The sequence below is a fragment of the Sciurus vulgaris genome, assembly GCF_902686455.1.
Source record: "Sciurus vulgaris genome assembly, chromosome: 1".
In the NCBI taxonomy this organism is placed as follows: domain Eukaryota; kingdom Metazoa; phylum Chordata; class Mammalia; order Rodentia; family Sciuridae; genus Sciurus; species Sciurus vulgaris.
Window position 1 is genome coordinate 86,247,766 of NC_136461.1, and position 26,771 is coordinate 86,274,536.

Consider the following 26,771-nt stretch of genomic DNA (forward strand, 5'->3'; position numbering starts at 1 on the left):
CAGCTTCAGGTGCAGATATGTTGTTTTAGTTTGCTATAGCTGCTGTAAGGAAGTGCCAGAGACTGAGTACCTTAAACAACAAAAGTTAATTGACTTGCTCTTCTGGAGATTGGAAGTCCAAGATCAGAATGTCAGCAGGGTGGCTCCTCCTTTGAACTGTGAGGGAAGGATCTGTTCTGGGCCTCTCAACTTGGCTTGTATGTAGATGACTTTCTTCTCCCTGGTTTTCTTCACATCCTCATTCCTCTGTGCATGTTTCTGCATCCACATTTCCCCTTTTTGCAAAGATACCAGTTATAAAAAACTAGGGACCCCTTTAATGACCTCATTTTAATTTAATCTTATCTCTAAAGACCTTATTTCCAAATAAGGTCACATTCTGAGGTACAGTTGATTAGGACTTCAACATGAATTTTAGGGGAACACAATTTGGTCTGTAATAAGTGCTTATAATAAACCAAGAGTAACAACAGGAAAACTTACGCTTAATTTGTAAATCATTTTGCCAATAAATTCCAGTAGCACTATTCTAATCCATTTATTTCAGTAAGTTACTGAAATCGTTTCCCTTACAATGGATGTGTTGTGTTGGAGTAAGGATAAAAACAATGAATTCTTGCAACATACAGAGCTTTTTTCCTCTACTTTGCACATTCAGATCTCAGCCTGAAAGCATCCCAAGGTTTTCTTGGTTGTGTGTGTGTGCGTTTTCATGATAGTAGCTATAGGAACAGTATTAAATGGGATTTAAAAGGTAGAAATTTGTCATACAGATAATTTCCCTTTTGTGCCCATCTCTTGAAGAAAAAAATGAAAAGTTATGTTTTCATCATTTAAAAGACTCTAAGATAATGGGCATGTATCCAAATGTTGGAGGCGGTAGAAGCTGGGAGAGAGACAGAGAGTGATTGTGGAGGTGAGACCTGTGTTTAGAAAGAACAAATTTTGATGATCCATTTCTCCTGAAAAGAATCTACCACAAAAGGTTAAAAACAGCTCTTTTTGGTTAATTTCTTCTTTGCATCATCTCACACACTTATTTTCTTCGTTTATTCATGTCCAAATGTAAATTTTAAAAGTATTGTCTGTGTATTTTCTTTCCTTTTTTTTTTTCAGAGTGAACATAAAATACTTTGGATCGTCAGTTTTATTGAGGTTTTAGGAATGTTTGAGTGATTCATAGTAATTTAAATCCTTCTACTGAAATCTTAGATGTTGCTAAATTTCAGCCTGTAATTTTCCTCCTTTGCCAGATATCGAAGCATATTTTTGTGATACCACACTACACTCATTGGAATCGTGAGCCTTTGAAAATTCATGCAGATCTTTCCCACTCTACAAAAGGGTGCATTTTAAGCAGAAGAAATGGAATGCTAAATTATGTAGTAGGTAAAAGAAGTGGGCTGTGGTGAGTTGGGAGGGTGAGTGCAAAAAAATGCCAGAGCACATGGCAACATCAGTGAAATTGAAAGTACATGTGCCCATCAATTTGAAATATGTCAGCTTGAAAAAACTCCTGTTTTTTATGAAATAGTTTTTGAGAGAGTTTTTTGAACATGCTGATTGAACATTTATTTGGAAGTTCTGAATTCTGTTAATGGTTGCTTGTATTCCATTATGTTAGCATCCCATATGTTTATTGGGACAGTTTTATTTTCATTGGATTCTGATGTATTTTTGCATTTTGTTTAACTGTGCAACCTTGAGGAGTTAAGGAAGAATAATCAGATGTAATATGAAGTCTTCTGCCCCATTCAGCTCTTCTAACCTGTCACCATGGTTCTTCCTGTCTCTGAACACATCACAGGCAATGTTGACTCTAACAATTTTAACATTTTTTCTGATTACAAAATAATAAATGTTTGTTTTAGAATATTTGGAAAATGCAAAAAGTTGCATAGAAAAAATATTAAAATCAACAGCAGTCCTAGCATCTGGAATAACTTCTGTTAACATGTTAACATTTTTTTTTTCTGTATAGCTTCTAAGATCAACCCCTCTTTCCCTCCCTCTTCTCTCTCCCTTCTTCTTTCCCTCAGTCATACACATACTAATATGTATTGAAACCTGTGCTGTGCACAGATTTTTATCACCTGTTTTTGTTTAGTAGCATACAGTTGAGACAGGAGAGTTGGAATGGTTCTATAATCCCAGTGATTCAGGAGACTGAGGCAAAAGGATCACAAGTTCAAAGCCAGCCTCATCAAGTTAGTGAGGTCTTAAGCAACTTAGTGAGACCCTGTCTCCGAATAAAATATAAAAGGTGCCGCGGATGTGACTCCGCAGTGGTTAGGTGCCCCTGGGTTCAATCCCCAGTTCCCCCCAAACAAAAAACAATATATTATGAAACTTTTCTCAAGTTATTGTATTATTATTCTGAACATTACTTTTAATCACTTTATTATATTCTATCATATAGGTAGAATTTATTATATCCTGTCACCAGGATATAAAATGATATATTTCCTTAAACTTTAGTTGCAAACCATTTGTTGCCTCTGTATTTTTGTGTGTCTGATTAACCCAACTGAAATTTGTCCTCTACTCCTTGGCACAAATTATGACTAGATGTTTACCTTTCACTGATTTTTTTGATGATCACAACATCTTGAACCCTCTTATTCTTAGGGACACTTTAGTCTTGTCCCTTTGGTGTTCCATATTAATATATCTTCTGTTATTCCGCCAAAGAGCTCCCTAATTCACCACATTGGAGTTTGCATAGCTGAACTTTTTGTTGCAAGAGCCTTTAGAACAGCACTCTGGATATTACTGATGCCTCAAAAGCGTTTTTATTGATTTGGTTTGAGGGGAAAACAAATATATATTACGACTTTACTCTTTTTTTTCCACTCACAGTTCCACAAAAGTGCCTTTTCTTCAATTACCAAAATTTATTACGTTTTATTACTTTAGTGCATTTGTGGCTATGAAGAATTTTGGAGATCAAGTCCAACTTTATAATTTAGTGTAACCTAGAAAGGCTGCATTAATGGTTCAAGATTACCTACTTAGTCAGTGGCAGGTTTAGCAGCCATTTTTTACCTCTTTACTCAGAATTGACTAGTTTAGTTGCTAAACTGGTGGTTGTGTTGCAGATTTAATCTCTAGTTGTATCAGATAACTAGATTCTTTTTCATAACAGTATGCAAAACTTTTATTTCTAGCATCTATATTCTTACTTTTTGGGTAAATATATGTAATAGGATAGAGTTTAAGAACAAGTCATTATTTCTACTGCAGAAATAACTCAGGTATCCTGGTGAGAGTTAGCTTTATTTTTACCCATGAATGAGGTATTATTTGAATTTAAGATTGTATAGTACCTTTTGTTTCATTTAAAAATTTTTCATAAAAGATAACCTGTAGCCCTTCCTTACCCTTTCCTTGCCTTTCCTGTATTTAAATAAAATAAAAACAATTGAAGGCAAATGAGCAGAAGACCAGTGGACCAAATAGGACTGTGGTAGAGGAGGCATTCAACAAGTTTGGGATTGAAAACAAGGCTACCTTAGCCTGTGTGGTCAGAGCTAAGGGGCAACTGGTGTGTGTATGTGTGTGTGTGTGTGTGAGGTGGTGTAGAGGGACTGAGCAAATAAATTTATGCAGGATACTGGGAGCCAGGCTTTTTACTGCTGGGGAAAAGAGTTACAAATAGAGAAGGAAGAAGGCCAGAATAAACCATGTGGTATCAAGTTAGAATTGGAGATATCATTGTGAACTCCTAGAATTTCACTTCTATTTCTATTTATCTGTAGGTCCATATCTAAATGAAATGTGTGTGTGGTATACTATACATTTTATTTCTTAGCACTCATGCTTTATTTTATAAATACCGGTCTACTTTAAAAGGAATCAGAGCTCTTGGAAAAAAAGCAGCCCGAATGGATTAAAATAGTGGAGTTTCACATTTTCCTGCCAACATCCATGGGATCAACTAAAGAAAGGGGGGCAGATGTCTTTCTTCTGGTATGCAGGACTTTCATTTAATCTCTGCATTTTCATGGGCCGCTCCCCTTATTCTGATAACCTGAAGTTAGAGACCTTCCATAAAGTAATTCTGCAAAATTAGGTTAGGAAGGTCACTTGATTAAATGGGGTAGGAGAGGGAATCTCAAGTTCTAACTTTTGTTTGTTTGATTTGATTTTAGACCAATGTTCTCATTTGAACTCTACCACTGCCTCAGTGTCCACAAACTTTCCATGGCTCCAGTCCCTGAGCCCTTTTGGAATTCTGATTCATAAATATGCTTGCATCTTTCTAATTTACTTTTTTTTTTTTTTCTAGGTCACTTTTCATCTTTGCATTGATTAATCAGTTTCCCAATTTCTAAAACGTGGTCGATATATCTTGTTTGCTATAGGTTTTTATTTTAATCCTTTTCTTGGTCTTTCTGTGGTTTTATGAAAAATACCAGAGGATGGATAATTTACAAATAATAGGAGTTTATTTCTTATTGTTCCAGAGGCTGGGAAGTTCAAGAGCAAGGTTTGGTGTCTGGTGAGGGCTGCTCTCTGGTTCCAAGATGGAGCCTTGTTGCTGTGTCTTCACATGGTGGAAGGTAGAAGGGCAAAAAATTATCTAGTTTCTGCCCATTTATTAGGTCACCACTGCCATTTATGAAGTCTTCATGCTTGTGACTTAATCACCTTGGGAAGACCCTACCTTTTAGTGTCATTGCATTGAGCATTAAGTTTCTACTTGAATTTTGGAGGAAACACAAACATTTAAACCTTAGGGATCCTTGAGGGTGTGTGCATTTTATTTATTCCTATCATTTGGTTCAGGTGGGAGTTTTGGGGGTGCAGAAATAAAAAGAAGTGTTTAACATATCATGCACAATCAGATCTTCAATAGTACTTTTCGTTCTTAACTTATTTAGGTAATATTGTCTGCCTTTAAGAAATAGAGAATTTTAACTATTTTTCTTTCTTCCAATGTTCATGTTTGAATGTTCTGTTCCTTAGGATGCCTCATTAATGGACATGAACTCCTTCAGCCCTATGATGCCAACATCCCCTCTCTCAATGATAAACCAGATCAAGTTTGAAGATGAAGCAGATTTAAAGGATCTCTTCATTACGGTTGATGCACCTGAAAGCCATGTTACCACCATTGAAACTTTCATTACTTACAGGATTATAACTAAGGTACACATTGAATGAACATTTTCTTGAATGTCGCTGCTCTCTGAATATTTTGGCAGTGCTTCTTGGTTGTTATAACTCTTAATATGCAGAATATTATTCAAATTGACTTTTACTTTTTCAGTCATTTTGGGTAAGACATGATGTCTTATCTGCCCTTTACTTGTTCTGAATGAAGTTTGAAATTTGAATTGACTTAATAACTAGTCATGAATTTGGTTGTACCTCTTAGAATAAACACATTTAGGTTTTTACTTTAAAAATTTTAAAGAAATGCCTTTGGAAAAGAAAAGTCTAAGGTTGCTAATGAACATACTAAATGGTTAAAAACATGACATAAGATTTTGTCTTTACATTTCTTCTGAAGATTACAAAATGTAATATGCTGTTTTTCAGTAGCAGGTGGCCACTTTATATGTGAATTACTTTTACTTCTTCAATAATGCAAGGGCAGAAGTAGATTCAAAACCCAAGCCTTCTTTATCTTCTGCAAAAAAAGACAGTTTACCTCAACCAAATGGTATAATCTGTGTTTCATTAAGTCCTTTATTTAGAGCAGTCTTTGAGAATTCTATTTATAAGATAAATAATCTTGTTTATAAAGCCTCACCTTAGAACTGTGTGGTTCATAAATAACAAAAGATTCATCTCTTTTTTTTAGCTGAAAATGTTCTGAACTGTGTTCCTAATGATTATGTCTCCTAATGCAACTTTGAGTCTATAAACTTCTCAAGAGACTTGACTATATCTAAAGTTGTCAATAATTCCAAACACAATTTTTAGAATATAGTAAGTAAGTAATTTTTTGGTGAACTAGTGAAGGAATTTATAGTATCTTAGTTATATCAAAGGTGATAGGGCAAGATAACATGGAGTTAAATCTTGATTTTTCCCTTTCCTTATTATGTGTCTTGGGCAATTCAATTAACCTCTGTTTATTAGTATCCTCATTTGTTAATAGGGTAACAGTACTAATTATTTCATAGGGTCTTTATGAAAATTGAATATGTTAGTATAGACATGTTGCTAGGAGTAGAAGCAGGGTTCTCCTGTTACTACTGTTAAAATTATAAACTTTTGTTGTCATCATCCTTCCAAGCAGAAAATTTATGAAACAATTATTTTCCTATCATTCACATCTCTTAGAAAGGTACTCTTCGTAAGCCACCCAGTGGATTAAATTATGATCATAGTCATACAATGAGTTACTCATATTCCTATCACACTTTTAATGGACTGATTTTGTAGCAGTAGTAATAATAGTATTAAAATAAACCAGCTGACATTAATTGTGACTACTTTTATGTCAAGTAATGATCTAACCATTTTCTAAATGTTAACTTGTTTGTTTGTAAGAGTTCTAGGGCTTAGCTATTATGATTTAACTTCATTTCATTCTTGAGGACACCAAAACTTGGTAATTTGCTAAAGATTACACAGTGTAATAATTATCTGAGCTGGATTTAAACTCAGTTTACTTTCATACTATACATTTTTTCTATTATATATCTGTATATGATATGACAATCTTTCATTGTAACTATTATAAACTAAGTTTTTTTAAATTTTCCATTACTTTTACCAACATCTTAGTACATAGACTAAAACACTTTACAGATAAAAATTTATAAACATCTAGTGGATGTGTTACATTATCAAAGAATCTCTTCTTTATTTTTTACTTTATTCATTAAATAATTTATTCCATAAAGTTTATTGAGGGCCAATTGTGTCCCAGGTTACTGTGCTTGTATATTAAGACTATATCAGTCATCAGGACAGACCTGACAGAAAGAGCCTTCTGCCTTCCATGGATATTTTAGCCTGCAAGATGAATGGTGGAAAGGGTATGATATTAAATAATTAGATACTTATTTAATCATAGTTGTGTTATGAAGGAAAAATACAAGATATGAGCATTGAGTACCCCATCTAATAAGCACTCAGAGATACCTTCCCTGAGAAAGTTTTAGTTTTATAAGCACTTGTATTCATAGACTCTAAGGTTTAAGGATAAATGCACATGTACATATGTACATGAAACACTGATCATCTCCTGCTTAAGAATGCTTATGATCTTACTGTAAATAGTGAACACCAGGATGCCCATGTTCTTGGCATTAGTTCTCTTTATTGGAAATTACCCTTTCTTCTTCCATGTAGTATATCTGAGGTGACTGTTCTCAAGGAGTACTTTCTTGTTTGGAAAATTTAGGGATTACTTTCCCTTAGTACTTGTAGAAGCAAGGACTAAGAGATTCAACAATTGACTTTCTCCCACATCCTTATCATGAAGAAAAACCTAGAAATGCCTACCAGTGTACAGATAGGAGTTAAATTATATTGTTTATGGGATACATTTATTATTAGGATCATTTTATGTCAAAACAGTTTTCTAAATCTTCAGAGCTTAGTATAACTGTTGACACATGACTAAAGGTCAGCATTAGTTGAAGGAATGTGTTTTGGTTATAAGCTACATGAGTCTGTTGGTACGAAACTTCATATTCCTGAGCTAAAAACTCAGGCATAACAGGTCAGGCATAAAAAAAAACAAAACAAAAAAAAAACAAAAAAAACTGCCACCATTTAAGAGTTTAATAATGTATACCAATTTAACAATGCTGATTAGAGCTGATTGTCTTGTCATATTCCTTTCTGGAGTAGAATAACGTCTTATATTAGAATAAAAAAACATACTCTCCTTGATACTTGCTCTGTTTTCTCCCTCTGCATTTTCTTAGAGGATTCAAATCAATGACAAAGTGATGAAGACAGAATCAACCAATTATTTAACTTGATTTTTGCATCCTCTGCTAGTTGGAATTTATATCAGATTGCTTCATGTTGAGCTTAAGAGTTTCCAACGCAATGTACAACTCAATCTTATCTTGACTGCCCATTTTTAGAATGCATTCATTATTATTTATGGCAATTTATTTTCTTGGAAATTGGAAGTGAACCTGTATGTATATGCCTGGCACAGGGGATTCTCATTCTCATTAAGTGTTCCTTAATGAGTGACTCTGGACCATGTTTGTGTGTGTGTATGTATGTATGTATGCATGTGTATTTGCATATGTATGCACACATACCAACTAGTATGTATACATTGTTAAAGTTGTTTCTACTAGATTTAGTTTACCTATTTTTACCATTTTTATATATTTCACCATTTTGCAAAACAGTTAAGATTTTGTAGTGTTTCTTGAACGTTGAATTTCTTAGACTTCTGCTTCTCATTTACCCCCACTTTTTAAAAAGTGACTGTTTTACCAAGATATAGCATATGATATTCTAAACATTCTTTTTAAAAGAATAAACTTCGGAAAGCATAGCTTTCACATACTTTATTTCATGACAAGATTGCATCTTATTAAACCACTATATTTACAATTGGTTCATCTGAGAGGATGACTAATATTTTTGGTGAGAGTGGAATATATTTGAAATATGTTATTTGATTTTTACTCCCCCAGAAAATCTCAACCTAAATATTACTGAATTAATTTTTAATATGTAAAATTTAGTTAAATAAGGTATCAGTGGAATTGACTCCTATCTTATGAAAGATGAGTATGCCTTTGGAAGCCACAGTTTTGTTTTGACCTGGGATTCAGGTAATGGATGTCAGGTTAAAACTGGACCCATGTTCCTCTTGTCCTGTGTATTGGGCATAGATTCTTGGTTTGCTGGAAACAGATATTTTAATGTATTTGCTTAATTTTCAGGAGTTTAGGCTTGTAATTCAAAATAAAACTCCTTGAGAAATGACAGAAAATTTTCTTTTCATTGCAAATACCCATTAATTACATTTTCTTAAAACAGTAGTAAAAAATCACTCTGTAAAATGTTAGAATTTTTATATACTAAAAGCAAATTTTAGCAAAGCAATTCATTTGAGCAAATTCCAAGAAAACATTTTTCTCAGTTATATTCAGGTTATTTTCCAAATTGCAAAAATAGGACTTTCCTCAAATTCTGAATTAAAATCATCTTGAAAAAAGAAATATATTTGAAACCTAAATTCACAACACACTTTCTTCTTAAGCGAGAAAGTCTTGCCAAAGATAATAGTAGTTAAAATCTTGTGGAAGGCAGATGGTTGTTGTAAGACAGATTTTTCAGTTTGGACTTTAAATTTAAGCATGATGTTTGCTTTCTTTTTGGAAATACCGGAAAGTTTGCTTTATTTCATCTGCTACATGAATAGATGACTTAAAAAAATATAGGCTGACAAACACTGAATAATTAGGATTTGTTAATTTTTCGTAGAGCCCCATTTATTTCAGAATATCTGAAATCACATTAGGCAAATGTCTCCTGGCTTCTCTTGCATGTGCTGTTATTTTATCCTACTTTGTTCAGACGTCTCGTGGGGAATTTGACTCCAGTGAATTTGAAGTTAGGAGACGTTATCAAGATTTCCTTTGGTTGAAGGGAAAACTTGAAGAAGTACACCCTACTCTGATTATTCCAGTAAGTTTGCAAGTTTTTTCATGCTACTTTTTTCTTATTGAGTCTTTAGAATGCTTAAAACTTAACATCAGATCTTAAATTCATTGCAATCATTTATCTTAGAAACATTTATTTCTAAAGTTTTGAGTCTGAGTATAGGTTTTTAAAACAACTACTGTAATATGTAATGATTCTGTATTTTTTGGTTTTAGTGTTATGAATTTTTAAAAATCATTTTTATGAGAATCAGATATTCAACTAATCTTCCAAAAATAAAAAAAAAAAGTATATGCAGAATTCCTGGTAAACCTTTGCCACATAATTCTCAGATAGCTTTTTTCTGTTCGTTTTTTTTTGGTCTTAGCCATTGCCAGAAAAGTTCATAGTGAAAGGAATGGTGGACCGTTTTAACGATGACTTCATTGAGACCCGTAGGAAGGCATTGCATAAATTTTTGAATAGAATTGCTGATCATCCAACTTTAACATTTAATGAAGACTTCAAGATTTTTCTCACTGCACAAGCTTGGGTAAACAATTTTGATTTATACTCATATAATCATTTAGCTTTTATATGCTGCCTCTTATTTACCTATATACATCCAACAGTGGTATCCTTGAATTCAGATGGAGCTTCTTAAAAACACTTGAAGGTTATGCTTGAATGAAGTACATCCCTGTGTCAGATCTACATGTGATCATTGCAGAGATCTTTTATCTTCCGTACATTAATCCACTGTTATTTCATTTGGTTGTTGACTTGGTTTTCAAATGCCAGTGTGTCCATTGCACATATAGTTAATACTGAATATATAGAAATATACTTTTTTGACACTGTTTTGAGTAATAATGGGTCAGGATTTTTTAAGTTAGGATAAAATACATTATTAAATTCATAGATAGAGAAACACTCTCTTTTCCTTCAAATATCTACTTGGGGAAGTAACCTAATTTTTAATGTAGAAATCTTTATGCATTGTATAGACTGCATTTTGATTCATTGTACACAAATGAGGTACAACTTTTCATTTCCATGGTTGTACACAATGTAGATTCTCACCATTCATGTAATCGTACATGTACATAGGGTAATTATGGCTGTCTCAGTCCACTATCTTTCCTTCCCCCACCCCTTCCTGCCCATTTTCTGTCTACACAAAATCCAAAGTTTCTCCATTCTTCTCTTGTCTCCCCTGCCACCCCTGCCTCATTATGTATCATCATCCACTTAATAGAGAAAACATTTGACCTTCGGTGTTTTGGGCTTGGCTTATTTCACTTAGCATGATATTCTCCAACTCCATCCATTTACCAGCAAATGCCATAATTTTATTCTTTATGGCTGAGTAATATTCCATGTGTATATGTACAACAATTTCTTTATCCATTCATTTGTTGAATGGCATCTAGGTTGGTTCCACTATCTAGCTATTGTGAATTGAGCAGCTATGAACATTGATGTGGCTGCATCACTGTAGTATGCTGATTTTAAGTCCTTTTGGTATAAACTGAGGAGTGGCATAGCTGGGTCAAATGGTAGTTCCATTCCAAGTTTTCTCCATACTGCTTTCCAGAGTGGGTACACCAATTTTCAACTCCACTGGCAATGTAAAAATGTGCCCTTTCCCCACATCCATGCCAACACTAATTATTGCTTGTGTTCTTAATAATAGCCATTCTAATTGGAGTTAGATGAAATCTTAGGATGGTTTTAATTTGCATTTCTCTAATTACTAGGGATGAAGAGCACTTTTTCATATATTTGTTGATCACCTGTGTATCTTCTGTGACGTGTCCGCCCAGTTCTTTAGCCCACTTTTTGTTTGGGTTCTTTGTATTTTTGGTGTAAAGTTTTTTAAGTTCTGTATAAATTTATATACCAAAGAATTAAGGAAGTTTCCCATTTTTTTTTTTTCAGAAAGTAATGTAGGTCCTGAGAAATCTCTCAATCATTTTACCATTAAATACATATTATAAAACACAAATGGCATAGCATATCATCCTGTTATCTTCTGTGGTATCTCCTTGAGTACTATTCCCTGTTGCATTTTGTTCTTTTAAAGATTTACACTTTGAGAAAAGACTACATACCTGTTTTACATGAGTTCTTTGAAAATGAGCATTATCTAGGGGACTGAGACTTAGAGGAGAAACTGTACCATAATGAAACTAATCTGCTTCAGAGTAACATTAGGAAAAAAAAGAAGATGTATAAGAATTTTATTATTTTTATCTCATTCTGCTAATTAGGTTTTCTTTTTTATTGAGTCTTCGAATGCTACTACTGTTTCACCACAAATTTTTTTTTTTTTTTTTGTTCTAGGAACTCTCTTCTCATAAGAAGCAAGGGCCTGGATTGCTGAGCAGAATGGGCCAAACGGTTAGAGCTGTTGCATCCTCCATGAGAGGAGTTAAAAACCGCCCAGATGAATTCATGGAAATGAATAACTTTATTGAAATATTTAGCCAGAAAATTAACTTAATAGATAAAATATCTCAGAGGATTTACAAGGAAGAAAGGGGTAAGTAGAATCACTGCAGTGTGATTTCAAAGTTGTTTACTTTCTTTTTGGATCTTCACATTTGCTGATGTAGTAAGGTGATATTATATTAGATTTTATTATCACTTTCAAAGAGTGGCTTATGCACAGCAATGTAAGGAAAATTCTAGTTCCTAAATGATTTTGTAGGTAGTCGTGACTAGTCCCTATTTGCTTTATCAATCATGGGCCATTCCACTCCTATTTAGAGATAACAGTGGTAAAATGAGTCCTAAGCCTGAGATTTTGGATGTGGTTCTCTGAAGTTGCTATCAAATATTCAACATGGACCATACCTTAAAACCAAAAGAGTGATGTTTCATAAAATAGGTGTTTTTAGTTCCCTGTATATTTTCTAGTTACTTTTTGGTGATGGTTATATAGTATTATGTATTATGCCTATCCAAGTATAGTTGAAAGAATTATATTTTGGAAAATAGATCCTTTCCTTTTTTCTATCACTGTTCCTTTTCCTATTTTCTACTTTTTAATTTTATAAATTAGACTTGATTATATGATGATCTTCTGTAATTCCAGAATGACTTTTTTTCTAATTTTCTAATTACATTTACCTACATGAAAAATAAATGGCCAAGTCAACAAACTTATTTCCTAATGTTAGTCGATTTTAGAGATGAGAAACTGCGTACAGATAGAAGTCCCTATGTTGAAAGCTTATTTGTTGATTGTCCATATCCATCATTAAGTTATAAGATCTGTTAAGATAAGCATGGAAACGATTTATTTTTTAGAGTCTAATATCTAGATAGTACTCAGCACATAATGCTTGCCCAGTTAAAATTTTCTTAGTGTTTGAAAATAAATGACTGAATGTAGGATTGGAATAGTGACAGGAAATTTTGCTTTATCAAAAGTTAGTTGGTGAAACCAGGCACAATGGTGTACACTTGTGATCCCAGCAGCTTGGGAGATTTGGAAAAGAGGATAGTAAGTTCAAGGCCAGCCTCAGCAACTTAGCGGGACTTATTTCAAAATAAAAAACAAAAGAACCTACAGATGTAACTCAGTGGTAAAGTGCCCCTGAGTTCAATTCCTAATACTGGGGGGAAAAGGGAGATTGAATTGACTTTTAAAAGAAACATAGAAAAATCTCTTATTTAACTTAATGTACTTTGCCCTCTGTTTCCTTCTCTTCATGCACTTGATGAGATTATTGTGGTGACCGAATGCAGGTTTTTTTTTTTCTTAATATTTTTTGGTTGTCAATGGACCTTTTATTTATTTATTTATTTATTTATTTATTTATTTATTTATTTTTATGTGGTGCTGAGGATCAAACCCAGTGCCTCACACATGGCAGCAAGCGCTCTACCACTGAGCCATGACCCCAGCCCCCCGAATGCAGGTTAATAATTTGTTTTCATTCTTCTTGATTTGCTCTTGTTTTTACCATTTGCCATTTTTCTTAATCTCAAAAAGCTAATTCTTTTAACTGGGTTCTGTGATTCCACAACTGTTAAGCAGATTATGGATGCATAGTTAGGTTGGATAGCAATTCAAAGAAACCTCAGGAAACTTATCAACAGTTAAGAGCTTTATAGGATATCAGTATACTTTGTATTTGCTAGTGCAAGGACATAGTTTTAAAATCTTTGATAGACTCCAGGGTTTGTGAAATGTTCAGTGAGAAAGCTAGATTTTGATAGGTTTATAAATCTGAATTTGCATATTTTCAGTAGTGCTCTAGTCCCAAACTCGAGGAATTTCTTGGTCTTTAGAATGTGAAGCCTCCTTATCAAGGTTCCAAGCACAATAACGTAATGTTTTCTTCTGAAACTTTGTACATATGTATGGTGATTCATTCATACTCACATGATGAATAATTTGATAATCATAACTAGTGATTTCTCTTTTGAGATTTTTTGGTGTTTTTTTTTTGGTACTCAATTTTTTTCTTTTCATATTTTGTGTTTCCCGCTTTATTCAGATGAATCGTATTGACCATTTGTTGTATTGCTTCTCTGTGCTGGAGTTTAAAGATGGTACATATCCTTGAGCTGATATTAATTTTGGAAATAGACGTACTAACAGTATATTACAGTGTAAATCATTAAATGCTTGCATATAGCTGTGATTTGAGTCCTGTGTAATTTTAGGGAAGCTCTGTATGTAGAAATATTTACTAATTAAATGACACACATTGACATAGAGAAAACAAATGCAGAAAATTTTCTAGAATTCCAAGTTTAGTGTGGTCACTAACATAAACGATAGCCTAAAGCTCAGGAGAGTGGAGTCAGGAAAATCTTTAGAGGTCATTAATCCTTATATTTTCATTAGGTAACAACTAGTATTTCTATTATTTTTAAATTTAACTTTCTTCATTTTACTTGATTATATAGACTTATGAAGTCCCAGTAGTTTAATTTTACTAATATAATAGATTTCAGTGAATTATGATGAGAAGTAAGATGATTCAATATAGAGAACTTAAAAACAAGCTTTGTTTAGGATCTGTTGCCAATGAGGCCACTCAGATGTGGTGGGTGGTGGGCAGAAATTAATAAAAAACATATGAGGATCATATAACTTGTTTTCCAAGCTGGACACTTTAAAAAAAAGTTCTGATTAGTTATACATGATGGTAAAAAACATTTTGACACATTGTACACAAACGGAACACAAGTCCTCATTCCTCTGACTGTACATGGTACAGTCATACCAGTAGTGTAATCGTACATGTATATAGGGTAATAATGTCCATCTCATTCTACTGTCCCTTTGGTTTTTCGAGTTTACCTTATTTCACTTAGCATGATATTTATTCCCCAGCTCCATCCATTTAACTGCAAATGCCATAATTTCATTCTTCTTTAAGGCTGAATGATATTCCATTGTGTATATGTCCCACCTTTTTTTTATCCATCTGGCAAAGGTCATCTAGGTTGGTTCCACGATCTAGCTATTGTGAATTGAGCTGCTATAAACATTGATGTGGCTGCATCACTGTAGTATGCTGATTTTATGTCCTTTGGGTATAAACCAAGGAGTGGGATAGCTGGGTCAAATGGTGGGTTCATTCCAAGTTTTCTGCGGACTCTCCATACTGTCTTCTAGAGTGGCTAAACCAATTTGCAGTCACACCAGCAATATATGAGTGTACCTTTTTCCCCATATACTCGCCAACACTAATTATTGCTTGTATTGATAATTGCCATTCTGACTGGAGCAAGATGAAATCTTAGTGTTGATTTGCATTTCTTTAATTGCTAGAGATGATGAACACTTTTTTCCTATGTTTGTTGATTGATTATATTTCTTCTTCTCTAAAGTGTCTGTTCAGTTCCTTAGCCCATTTATTGATTGGGTTATTTGGTTTTTTTGGTGTTAAGTTTTTTGAGTTCTTTATATATCCTGGAGATTAGTCCAAGCAGGACACTTTTAATGGTGAAAAGGATGCTGTTATTCACTATACTTGGACAGTAGTCTTTCAAAGACCGACTTGAGCATACTGGGATGGCTGTTCAATTTAGTGAAGGAAGCTATCCTCCTTATATTCATATGTCAGAACATGTGGACGTGAGAGAAATCAAGTCTTTCCCCACTATGTATGATATAGAGATCTTAGAAATGGAAATTCAACAATTATGTCATTTTTTTTAGATTATTTTGATGAGATGAAGGAATATGGCCCAATTCATATTCTGTGGTCGGATTCAGAAGAAGATCTGGTTGATACCCTGAGAGGTGTTGCCAGCTGCATTGACAAATGTTGTAAGGCCACTGAAAAGCGCATGTCTGGACTCTCTGAGGCCTTGCTTCCTGTTGTACACGAATATGTGCTTTATAGTGAGATGTTAATGGTAAGAACACCTAATTATAATTTTACCACAGTCCCTTACCTGATTCTAAGCTCTATAAAGGCAATTGCTGTTTGTTTTTCACTACTTTTTTCCTGTCCTAGCAGGATTTTTTGCATATAGATTCTTCTAATAAATATTTGTTCACTGTGAACAGGAGTAGATGAATGGAAGAACTTTTAGAAGACAGGACTACTCAATAGCAACCCCAGCCATTTAGAAGATTAACAGATTCAAAACATCCCCAATTAACATTTACTTAGAAAATGATTGGTTTTTGTAACTTTTTTTTTGGGTGGTGCTGGGGATTGAACCCAGGGTCTTGTGCTTGCAAGGCAAGCACTCTACCAACTGAGCTATCATCACAGCCCCCAGTTTCTCTAACCTTTTAAAAATTTTACTTAAAAAAAATTTTAGTGCATTGGGAATTTCTTTTCATGACAGTTGGTTACCTGCTTCTGGGTACATTCATTTTAACAGTTACTCGGCACTATTACGTAGAAAGTACATGGTAAGATTTTGATGTTTTCTTTTGCCACTGGTTTCTTCTAAAAAGCAGTCCTTCAAGTTAAAATGGTTTTCTCCTACTATTTGTAAAGGATTTTATGCCTATTATATCTAAGTTTTGCATTTTGCCTCCTTGGTTCAAGTGAAGATTACTAGATATTTGGAATTTAACAGTGTTGTCTGCAAAGTTATGTTTTTCATCCAGTATTATTCTCTGCCTCCAGTACTTTGCAGTCAAACTGGCACCATCTCATCTCTATTTTTTTAGGGTGATGGTAGAGAAAGGAGTTCTCTTCCATTCTGACATTGTTCCTTCTACCATTTATGATTGGAACCTTGTCTGGTTTCTGGTGTTGTGTACCTTTGATTGCTAGGATTTGAGCTTTGCTAGGATTTTTAGCTTTGTCTCTGTCTTAATTAGAGAAGTTGTTTTGCCTTTCAGCATGAAATTGCTTTCCCCCATTTATCATATTTAATCTTCTTTTGAGAGAGTCATTAGCTGTTGCATGGACACTCCAGGTTTCTGCTGTTATCTGACTTTATTGTGGCCTTCTTATAAACAAACCTGGTTTCCCAAAGGCCTCTAATGCTTCCCTGCTGAGGAATCTCCTGTTTCTGAGTCAGTTTCCTTTTCCACATTTGGTTTTACTTCATTATTGATCATTCCGTTTGTGGCTCTGCAGAGAGAACCAATTTGTATATTCACTTCCGTTAATTAGTCTTCACTTATACTACGTCAAGATGGAAATTATGCAGGTGAAATCTTACGTTTTTAAAGGTGTAGAAAATCAAAGTAGTAACTGGAAATAATTATTTTATAAGTCCTTAATTAATAGAATTATTTTATAGACTACTATGATATAATCAGTATTGTTTATTTTTGCATTTCTGGTTCTGTTTTATATCAAAATATTTCCTTCGCTCCAAGCTTAAATAATGAACAATAATGCCTTGATAAAATGATTAAAGTTGTTTAATGTTTTTCACTAGTTAGAAGCAACCTCTTACAACATATCTGTGCATAGGAAGCCCAATACTTTATATTTATAGAAACAGACCTTAAATATATGGAACTAAATTATAGTTTGGGTCATTGGATTACAGAAAGGAAGGGGTTTCTTTACATTAATGATCTCTTAAGCACTGAAGTTAAAACACTGAAACATGGAATTAGGGTTATTCAAGGAGACAAGATGGAATTATCAACTTAGGGACCATGATTTCTCATCAGAAATTTTAATAATCAATAAATATTTATACATTTTGAGCTACAATGAAATGCTTAAGATAAGAATGCACCATTCAGTTTTCTGATTCCCACTGTGATTTCCTGTCTTTGTTAACTGCCCTTTTGAGGTCAGGTAAGGGGGCTTCCACTGATTTCCAGGTGAATGGCCCATGTGACTCCCGCTATACCTTGTATATCTATTGATTTTGTTTGTTTGTTTTATTATTTGCTCTTTTTGAAGAATGCTCCATCAAATGTTGGACATACATATAATGCTTTAATTTATAAAATGCATATTGGGAAAACTAATAAAATAATTATAATAAAATAATTTTCTTAAATACTTGTTTACAGTTAAGACTTGAAACATTAAAGAAATCAACTTTTTGAATGTATTATATCCTCAAACGAATGACAGCATGGGGAATATATTCCTGAGGGCTACTTATGTTCTGAATTGTATACTATTGTTGTAAAAAAATTATTAAAACCAAAAAAAAAATTATTAAAACCAAGTGCAAGTTATTTGTATCCTTATGTTTCAATATGAAGGGTGTTATGAAGAGAAGAGACCAAATACAAGCAGAACTGGATTCCAAAGTTGAAGCTTTGACCTATAAAAAGGGAGATACTGATCTGGTATGTTTTTAAGTTTCTTGATATGTTCATGTGGAATTCATTGTCTAAACTTTTTATTTGCCATGTAGAGCTTCATTTCATGATTGTTTCTAAGTATTCAACAAGTGATACTAAAATTTCTTCCAACATTGTTTTATATTAAGTACATGTGAGTCATCAAGCTTAATAAGGATGCTTTTCTGTCTTTCTTATATTGACTCGTTCTCTAAAGGAAGTATGAAGTTAATGTTTTAACAAGGACATTGATGTGTTAGAAGAAGGGGTGGTAAGTACCTGTCTTTGTTCCAGGTTCAGAAGTATTCAATAAATAAATTCACATTTTCCTCATTTTATAAGGTAGTTATTCAAAATAAGTTAATGTTGCTATATCTTTTTTCTAGTTAGTACAAAAATCTTCTTGAAAGTCTTTTTTTCAAATTTAATCCCTTCTTCAAAATTCTCTGATATGGAAAATATACAAAATTTACAAAAAATATACAAAATGTATAAATATTTTATATTCTTTCAAATATAAAATGAGATTGAATAATATAATGAGTTCTCATATACCCATCACAGGACTGTATTAATTCTGAGTGTTTTGCCCAATTTTTCATCTGTTCTTTTCCCATTTTTATGTTATTTTTTACGGAAGTATTTTAAAGCAAATTCCAGACAATACTTTGATCCACAGCATTTCAGTGCTTATGTTTTACTTGTGTGTAAATATTTCAGAGTAATGTTATCAGATCGGATTTGTTTATCAATGTGAAGTTGAGGAAGAGACATGGGGAGTGGAGAAATTTGCCTAACTCCACATTGCCCTTGAGACACAGACGTAGGACTGGAGGTGGTGGTGTCTCTTGGCTGCTGTAGACTGCTGCTTCTCACACAGCAAGCATAGAGGTGCAAGAGTTATCTTTCAGTCTAGTTAACATCTATTGCATACTCTCTGCAGGATGCTTTTTATATTTTTCTTAAGGATTTAGATTAGCATTAGGTATGCTTACATTAGGTGAGTGGGGAGTCCTTGAATCCTCAGACCCCTGCATTCACTTGTATTATTGGAGCCTCCCTCACCTTGATCTGCTCAGGAATTTTCATCCTTCCTGCCTTAATTTTCTCCCTAGCTTTAATCATTTTGTAATATATGATTTCCTAATTGATTTTCTTTACATTTCTCTTTCTCTGTCTCCCTGATCTAAACACTTTAGCAGCAGGAATCATTGATTTGTTCATTGAAGTATTCCCAGCTCCTAGACCACTGCCTGACGTGTGGTTCTCACTGAGTAGGCACTTAGTGAAGAAATGAAAATTGCAGCGACTCCTCCGTTTCAGGAGAACATATTGAAGGCTTGAAGCAAGATGTCTCAGTAAAACCAACTTTGTGCAAAGCACTGAGACTTCACTGAAAATTGACTATGAATTATACTCTTGTTTCTTGCTGCATTTTCCAAAGTGAGATTCTATTCTGCTAAGTGAAACGTGAGTGGGGAGTAGTGGGCTGCTATGGGCAGAGTAAGACATAGGAATCTCTGAGAGAGAAAAGCAGATAACCTAATACAGTATGGAGTAAATAGTACTCAAGGTAAAAATCATATTTATTTTTTTACCTTAAGATGAGAAAGAAGGACCCCAAGAAAAATAATTAACTTTTTTCGTGCAAGAGAAAACTTATGTATGTATATGGTGCTTTTTTATTTGATCAATTAGAAGGAAGAGTGTATATTTTTAACTTTCAGATTTGTTTTTTGTTAAAAAATTTAAAGAATTTGAAATTAGTGGTTAGATAAAAATTTGCTATTAGTGAAATACTAGAGAAAGTATTATAAAGTTTCAGAAGAATAATAATATGACTTAAAAACCAAGCATCTATTCAAAATGGCCTATGTTTATAGTTTTTAAATGAAATGAAAATAAGTTGGGATTGCTCCTACAAGAAAAGCACAGAAAAAATAACTTAGGTCCATATATAGATAGGTTTTCCCCACTCAATTAAAACAAAACAAACAAAACAAAACAAAAATATGTGTATTTTTTTTCATTTGGCTTGCAAAGATGTTTCTTTTTTGCCATATAAATTTTCCTTGATATCTCAATATATCCTACTGATCACTCTGTATGACTTTGTGTGTGCCTGTCGTGTCCACTGTGTTTACTATCTAAATAGCTACTATTGTAATGTGACATTTAAGGTAGAGGTGTTCAATATATAGCAGCTCTATTGTAAGACTGGAGGTTGGAAACTTGATTATCTGCATTATAGTCTACAAGATACTTTTCAGTAAATAAGGATTTGAAGCAGACACATTTAACAAAATCATTGCAATTATTTTTTGTTACCCATCAAAACAGATCCTTCCTAAAACATATAGGGACTGATTTAATGATTTGTGAATGTCACTGTTTACATTTTCAAATAGTTAATTTGTTTTCAAGCCTTGTCACTTACAAATCCCTATGTGATATGATGGTGTCTTTGGAAGAAACCTTCCAGAGTTAATATAAAAATGAACCTGCCATGAATGGTCACAGAACAACCAAAGGGAAGTTGCTTAGAAATATGCAGGATAGGGTCACCATGGAAACCCGCCCTTGTGAGGTCCTTCTAAGGAGCAGTCCTTTGCAATCACCATGGCGACCCTGGCAGAGAACTGAATATAGCAATCTGCCTGGTTGTTTACCATGGCAACTCAGACAGGGCCACTTTGGAGACAACCCTGAGGCCATTTCTAAGGAGATCTGCCAGGACTGCCTCCAGAGACTCCATCAAAGTCACCTTTGGGTGGGATGCAAAGCTAGTAAAGCAATTCATAATGAAAAAGTGAAATGAAGTTCTATCCTGAGGGACAAAGATTAGGAAGGCTATAATGATTGGGTAGAATGATTGTAGTGACAGAACATTCCAGAGGTTATGTTGAATGTATCAATTGACCCCTATGTGGGTTTCATGGTATGCAAATACAAGGCTCTTTTTTCCTTGCCTGTAACTTGGTATATTCCATAAATGAGCAATAATGGTATTTTGGTTACTTTTACTCATCATACAAATCTGACCACAGAAGTTACACGTTTTTTTACAAAAATGATGTTCACTAATGATTTCCTTGATTCTTTTCCTGGCTATTTAGAAGTGTCTGCTTCTTAGAGTTTGTGGTTTATAGTTCTTATCTCACAGCATAAAATTAATGGTTTTCAAATGACCTCTACTCAGTAAAGACATTTAAAATATTCTTTTGAAGGTCAGTTCAGCTGTTTATGTAGAGTTTTAGGTAGACTTTTGATTTAGATAGATCTAGGATTAAATCCTAGTTCTATCCTGGCTTATCTACTTATTAACTCTGTGACCCAGGAAAAGTTTCCTAAGTTCTTTTAGCCTCTTTTTATCTTCTTCCATTTGGGGAAGTTATCAGGTTCTTCCTAATAAGCTTTTTTAAGGATTACATGATAGAATGCAAAATAAATCACTTGGATTATAATAAGCACTCAGCAGTTGTTAGTGGCTATATTTTGATGACTATATAAAACTGATATTTGAGGTGAGTCTTGTAAGATGATTAAGAATTGTTAATTGAAGAGGGGAAAAGATATTTTAGGAGGATGGATATTATTAAAAGTAGTAGAAGTTCAGAAGCATGTTAAATTGGGGCAAAAAGATTGGTGTATGGGGAACAGGATACATGTGAGATGAGTTTGAGAGAGGAGTAGGTGGAAGATATCGACTTCTGTCTTTTAGAGAATGAGAGGCAGCACTAGTGACTGACATTTCTAGCTTGGAAGGTGGCAAATAGTGACTCCTCTAAACTGAACTATAGAATAAGAAAGGAAGAAAAAATTTGGAGATGTGCAACTTCATGTCATCATAATATGACATTTAAGGCAGAAGTTTTCGATGAAAACTTTAGAACAAAATTTATTGAATGCCTAGCATGAGAATCACTATTATAAGCCATGGGGTAACAGTTTTCAAGAATGTAGGTCTTTTTGAGGTTTCATTCTAGAGGGTGGAACAAAAACCAAAAAAGAATAAGTAATTAACTAAAATTTGTACTATATTGTTATATGATAAATATGGAGATTTGGTTGTGTAAAATTGGTGTGCCTACCAGATCTCCAGATGGAGACTTTAGAGAATTATATGCAAAACCTATGGGTTAGGGGAAGGATCCAGCTAGAGATGTACATTTGGACATTGTTAGTAATGTATGGTATTTAAATCCATGAGAGTAGTTGAGGTCAGTAAAGGAAGAATAAAAAGAGAAGAAGAAAGAAGTCCTAGATTTGTTGGCGTATTCCAACATTAAGAAGTTAATGATAATAGAAGAATCAGAGGAGAGGCTGATGAGAAGGAAAAGAAATTTATATAGCTGTGGCTACTGGTAGTTAATGAGTCAGTAAGGTGAATTAAGCAAATCTCATTAGGGTCATTCATTAGTTTATGATGCATTTAACAAAAACAATCTGATGCAGAATAATTAGCATGAATATAGATAAAAGATTTCCAGAGATTTCAAGAGTTGTATTATGTAATGGTAAACTAGTAAAGATGAAGATAGTCAATGAAACAGATATTGTTCATTGAAAGTAAGAGAATTTCTCCCTTGCAATAAAGGTATAACAACAACTGAGATTATGAGGAGAACTAAAATATTTGGAGGAACTTGTGGGTTTTGCAGTTTGGTTGTAAGTTTTCAGTCAGGGCTTCTGTTTGAAAATGCTTATTCATTTCACTACTTAACTGTAAAATAAATAAGGTTCATCTGTGGTGCTAAATAATACTGCATATCCATTTTATTTTTATTTTTATTTTTGAATGGATGATTTATAGTTTCCTACTCAAAGCAGCATTCAAATATAAATGAATATGAATACATTTGACATTTAGCAATATGTGCATAGATTCTGAAATTTGAATCTAGATATAATGCCATAGCTGTTTAGCAGTATATTTATGTGAGCAAAAAATGCATTTTCATAAGATCATTATAATGTGGATTTGCATATAGCCACATTCAGTAGATGCAAACAGACACCAAATTTATTCAGGCTGATCCTTGTTCTCTCTCTGATTTGCTATTTTTGAACCAGTGTTTTATTCTCAGCCTCAAATGGTGGTTATTAATTTTCAAATGATCTTGGTAGTACACTAAATACTGTGCAGAGCAAGGTTGCTTTCTTTCCAAGTCTAGGAAGTTTAAAGAAGGATAATACTGATTGATATAGGAAGCTTTTATCATGGTGGGAAGTGGAGGTTGTCTCTCTTAGATATTTGCTGGCTCAGCTCTCTTCCCTGACCTTTTTATGAAGTTATGATTTTTATTTGCCTCATTTTCTAATAAGGTCTGTTTTTCTCTCTTTTGGTGTATGCATGTATATGTGTCTCACACAGATATGTGGCCATGTACACATGTAAACATACACATGTTCACATGACTGTGAAGAATATGATGGTTCTTCTGGAAGGAGAAGAGGCTTTTTTTTGTCTATTTGCTTTCATCAGGTTAGCTTAAGGAGCATCCAGTAAACTTTTTCTCAGGTCTCTGGTCAGGATTATGAAAAGTCACAATCAAACCAGTCACTAGGAGTGGTAATGTTGTCATTGGAATTGACTTAGGTTAGCTACAATACATCCCCCATTTCAGACACCTGAAAACAAACAAATAAATAAACAAATAACAAATAGCTTTACCTTCAGAAAGTAAGAAGGGGAGTAGATGATTGATTTTGGTCTTAAAACAAAAAAGCAAATACCATACCCCCCACCCCTACACACACAACATGTAGCAGCATTTTGGATTCACATGCACACAGCTGGATGGGTATTTAGGATGGGTGGATGAGTGATTCCGTAATCCAGAAGACTCACAGTAGCATTCTTCCCCCCAGAGGAAAGTACCAGAGAGTGCTAGACTTCCTCCCCATCTGTGCCTTCTCTGGCTAGCCTGTCATTCAGGGCTTCAGGGCTTGTTTCATGGGGAAAATCCATGTGCTCCTATTTATATAAATTTGTAAACAATTAATTGTAATAAAAGGTAATAATAAGTGCTTGACTGAATAATGAAAAAGCCCTGTCTACCCAATGAACAATAATCTGTTGAGCCAGTAATCTCTAGCTGGAATTTCAGTATTCTGACTTTTTCTATTTGTTGTTTTTTCTGCCTATGGCATTTCCAAGTAGAGCAGTCCTTGAAAAAGGTATTTAATATAAGGTCTTAATTCCAATTGAAGGATTTTGCATGATTTAAACCACATCAGTATGTGGCAGAAAGGTCAATATTGCCTTTGTAGTTTTGAGCAAGTTAAAGTCTTCTTAATTTCCTCAGCTATGAAAGAGGTGGGTAAGATCTTCCTAGAGTGTTATTAAACCTGCATATGGAAACCCTGAGCCTAGTGCTTCAGCAAAGTTAGGTCATAAGTAATTTTTAAACAATCTTAAAGAAACTTTCTTTGGAGTATATATTGTGCATTTTCTTTTTCCAGATCAAAATTTGGAAAGTGGTAGCTGCAAAGTGGTAGTCCTCCTTTTTAGAACTTCATACTGTTTTAAGAAAGGAAGGAAACAAGAAAGGGTGAAAGGGAGGGAAGAAGGTAAGGAAGGAGGGGAGGGAGGAAGGGAGAGAAGCATCCCAAAAAGAAGGGAGGGAGCAATTTGCTTGAGCTACATGGGGTCCACCCCACCTGCCCTACTCCTCTCTCTAGGCCATTCACCAAATCCTTTAATGTATCTGAAATTATATATAGACTATCAAAACTTTGTGTTTTGGACTCCTTTGGAATTGTTTAAACTAAATTATGTTGGGTATTGTATCATTGATGTATAATGAAGAACATTTTTTTTTCAACCAATAGTTTACATTTATTTTAGATATAATATATATGTGTATATATATACATATTTACATAGATATAGATAGAGGGAGAGAGAGAGAGGCAAAGAGAGAGACAGAGATATTTTTGCAGGGGTTTGAGGTTTCATCTACAGCAGAAAGAAAAAGATATATAAAAAAATTGAACCTTATTGCAAGCACCAAGCAACTGTTGACATGTATCAAGCATTATCATCACTGTGCATGAAGCACATTTTAAGAAGAACCATAAATCCATTTATGAAAAGCATCAACCAGCACTGAATACTTTATACTTTTCCTCTATGAGGATTCATGAGAAAGGTTTTGTTTACATCTCAGCACCAGCAATGGAATTTTGTCTCTCTTGAGTAGTGGGTTCTCAGCTTGTTCATACCTAGGTTTGACACCCAATCCAATTCCACTTTGTAGCCCACTCCTCATAGCCATTCCAGTTCACATTAGTTGTTTCTTTTTGAATCTACAAACACTAACTTGTCTGTTGTGTACATAGACTTGAGGGTGGAATGAATCCTGTTAACTGTTACCCAGAAAACTATCAGGAGATATTTGAAAGTGATTCTACTTTGAAAATTTAACCAATGCAGTCTGATCAGAGAAGGAGCTGCTGATTAAGGTATACATTTAGAAAGAAGACTACATCATTGTACAGTCTTGAAGACAGCCTTTGTGTTGTGGTGGGAGAGTGTGGAAGAAGAGAGAAGACAAGCAATGACTAAGCAATGACTGTGGGGAGAGGTAGTGTAACATTGTTGTAAAAAAGTTCTAAAAAAGATTGGAAACTGTATCTTTCCCTGGAAACATTATTTTTTCTTCATTGTCTTCAGTGGAAAAGAACAAGAAACAGAGGGATAAGTAAAAGGAGTAGTTTAGAATCTTTGTCATTCTTTATCTGGATTTCAAGAAATTATACTTCTGGTGTCCTTTGGATTTGTGGTTTGCTTTGGGGGTTTGCCCACCATGAGTATAGTAGTTTTAACAGCTGTCCTATGTAGAAATCAAAATAGATTCTATTTCTTTTTAATTCAAACATTTTGTTAATAAGAATTGTGTCCTGAGGGTCTGTCTTACGTATCTTTTTCACTCTGGGCCCTGCCTGGGCACTCAATAAATATTTCATTATGCTTGGAGTAAGAACACACTGAGAGCCAGAAACCTGAAAAGGGCTCTGATTTGCTTTTATTTAACTTGTGACTTTAATCAGACATTAATTATACTTTATCCATGAACTTGAAGAAATAATACTTAAAGTTTTTCAAAGATGGAACATATGCTACTGATAATATTAGTTTGTTACAGTATGAAAATGTGAAATATTAAACAATACATAATGGCATCCTAAAACATAATTTTAAAGTATGAATAGTTTAAATAGTATTGAAAAATAAAAAAAATTATATTACTATGAAGAATAGAATCAGTAGTCTTATTTATTTTTTGCTAGTGTAGTGCCATATCACTACATTGAGTACATTGTGATTTATTTTTAGATTTCTAGACCTTGGAGACTCAGCTGTCTCTCTCTATTGAGTCTTTGCCATTTGGGGAGTCAAGGAAGAAAATGCACCAATCACATAACCATTCAA

At 33.9% G+C, this 26,771-nt stretch overlaps 1 protein-coding gene across 2 annotated transcripts in view; it reads left to right on the forward strand.

The window, feature by feature from the left end:
• The window catches only part of SNX7 (sorting nexin 7), an 87,759-nt gene that overhangs the window by 15,734 nt on the left and 45,254 nt on the right, over window positions 1-26,771 (forward strand). The window contains exons 2-7 of one of the 2 annotated variants that reach the window (XM_079117702.1): window positions 4,969-5,151; window positions 9,517-9,627; window positions 9,971-10,135; window positions 11,929-12,127; window positions 15,770-15,969; window positions 18,254-18,340. In XM_079117702.1, coding sequence (XP_078973828.1) covers window positions 4,969-5,151; window positions 9,517-9,627; window positions 9,971-10,135; window positions 11,929-12,127; window positions 15,770-15,969; window positions 18,254-18,340 — 945 coding nt within the window. The remainder of the gene's footprint in view (window positions 1-4,968; window positions 5,152-9,516; window positions 9,628-9,970; window positions 10,136-11,928; window positions 12,128-15,769; window positions 15,970-18,253; window positions 18,341-26,771) is intronic. The other variant, XM_079117703.1, reaches the window with a different exon arrangement.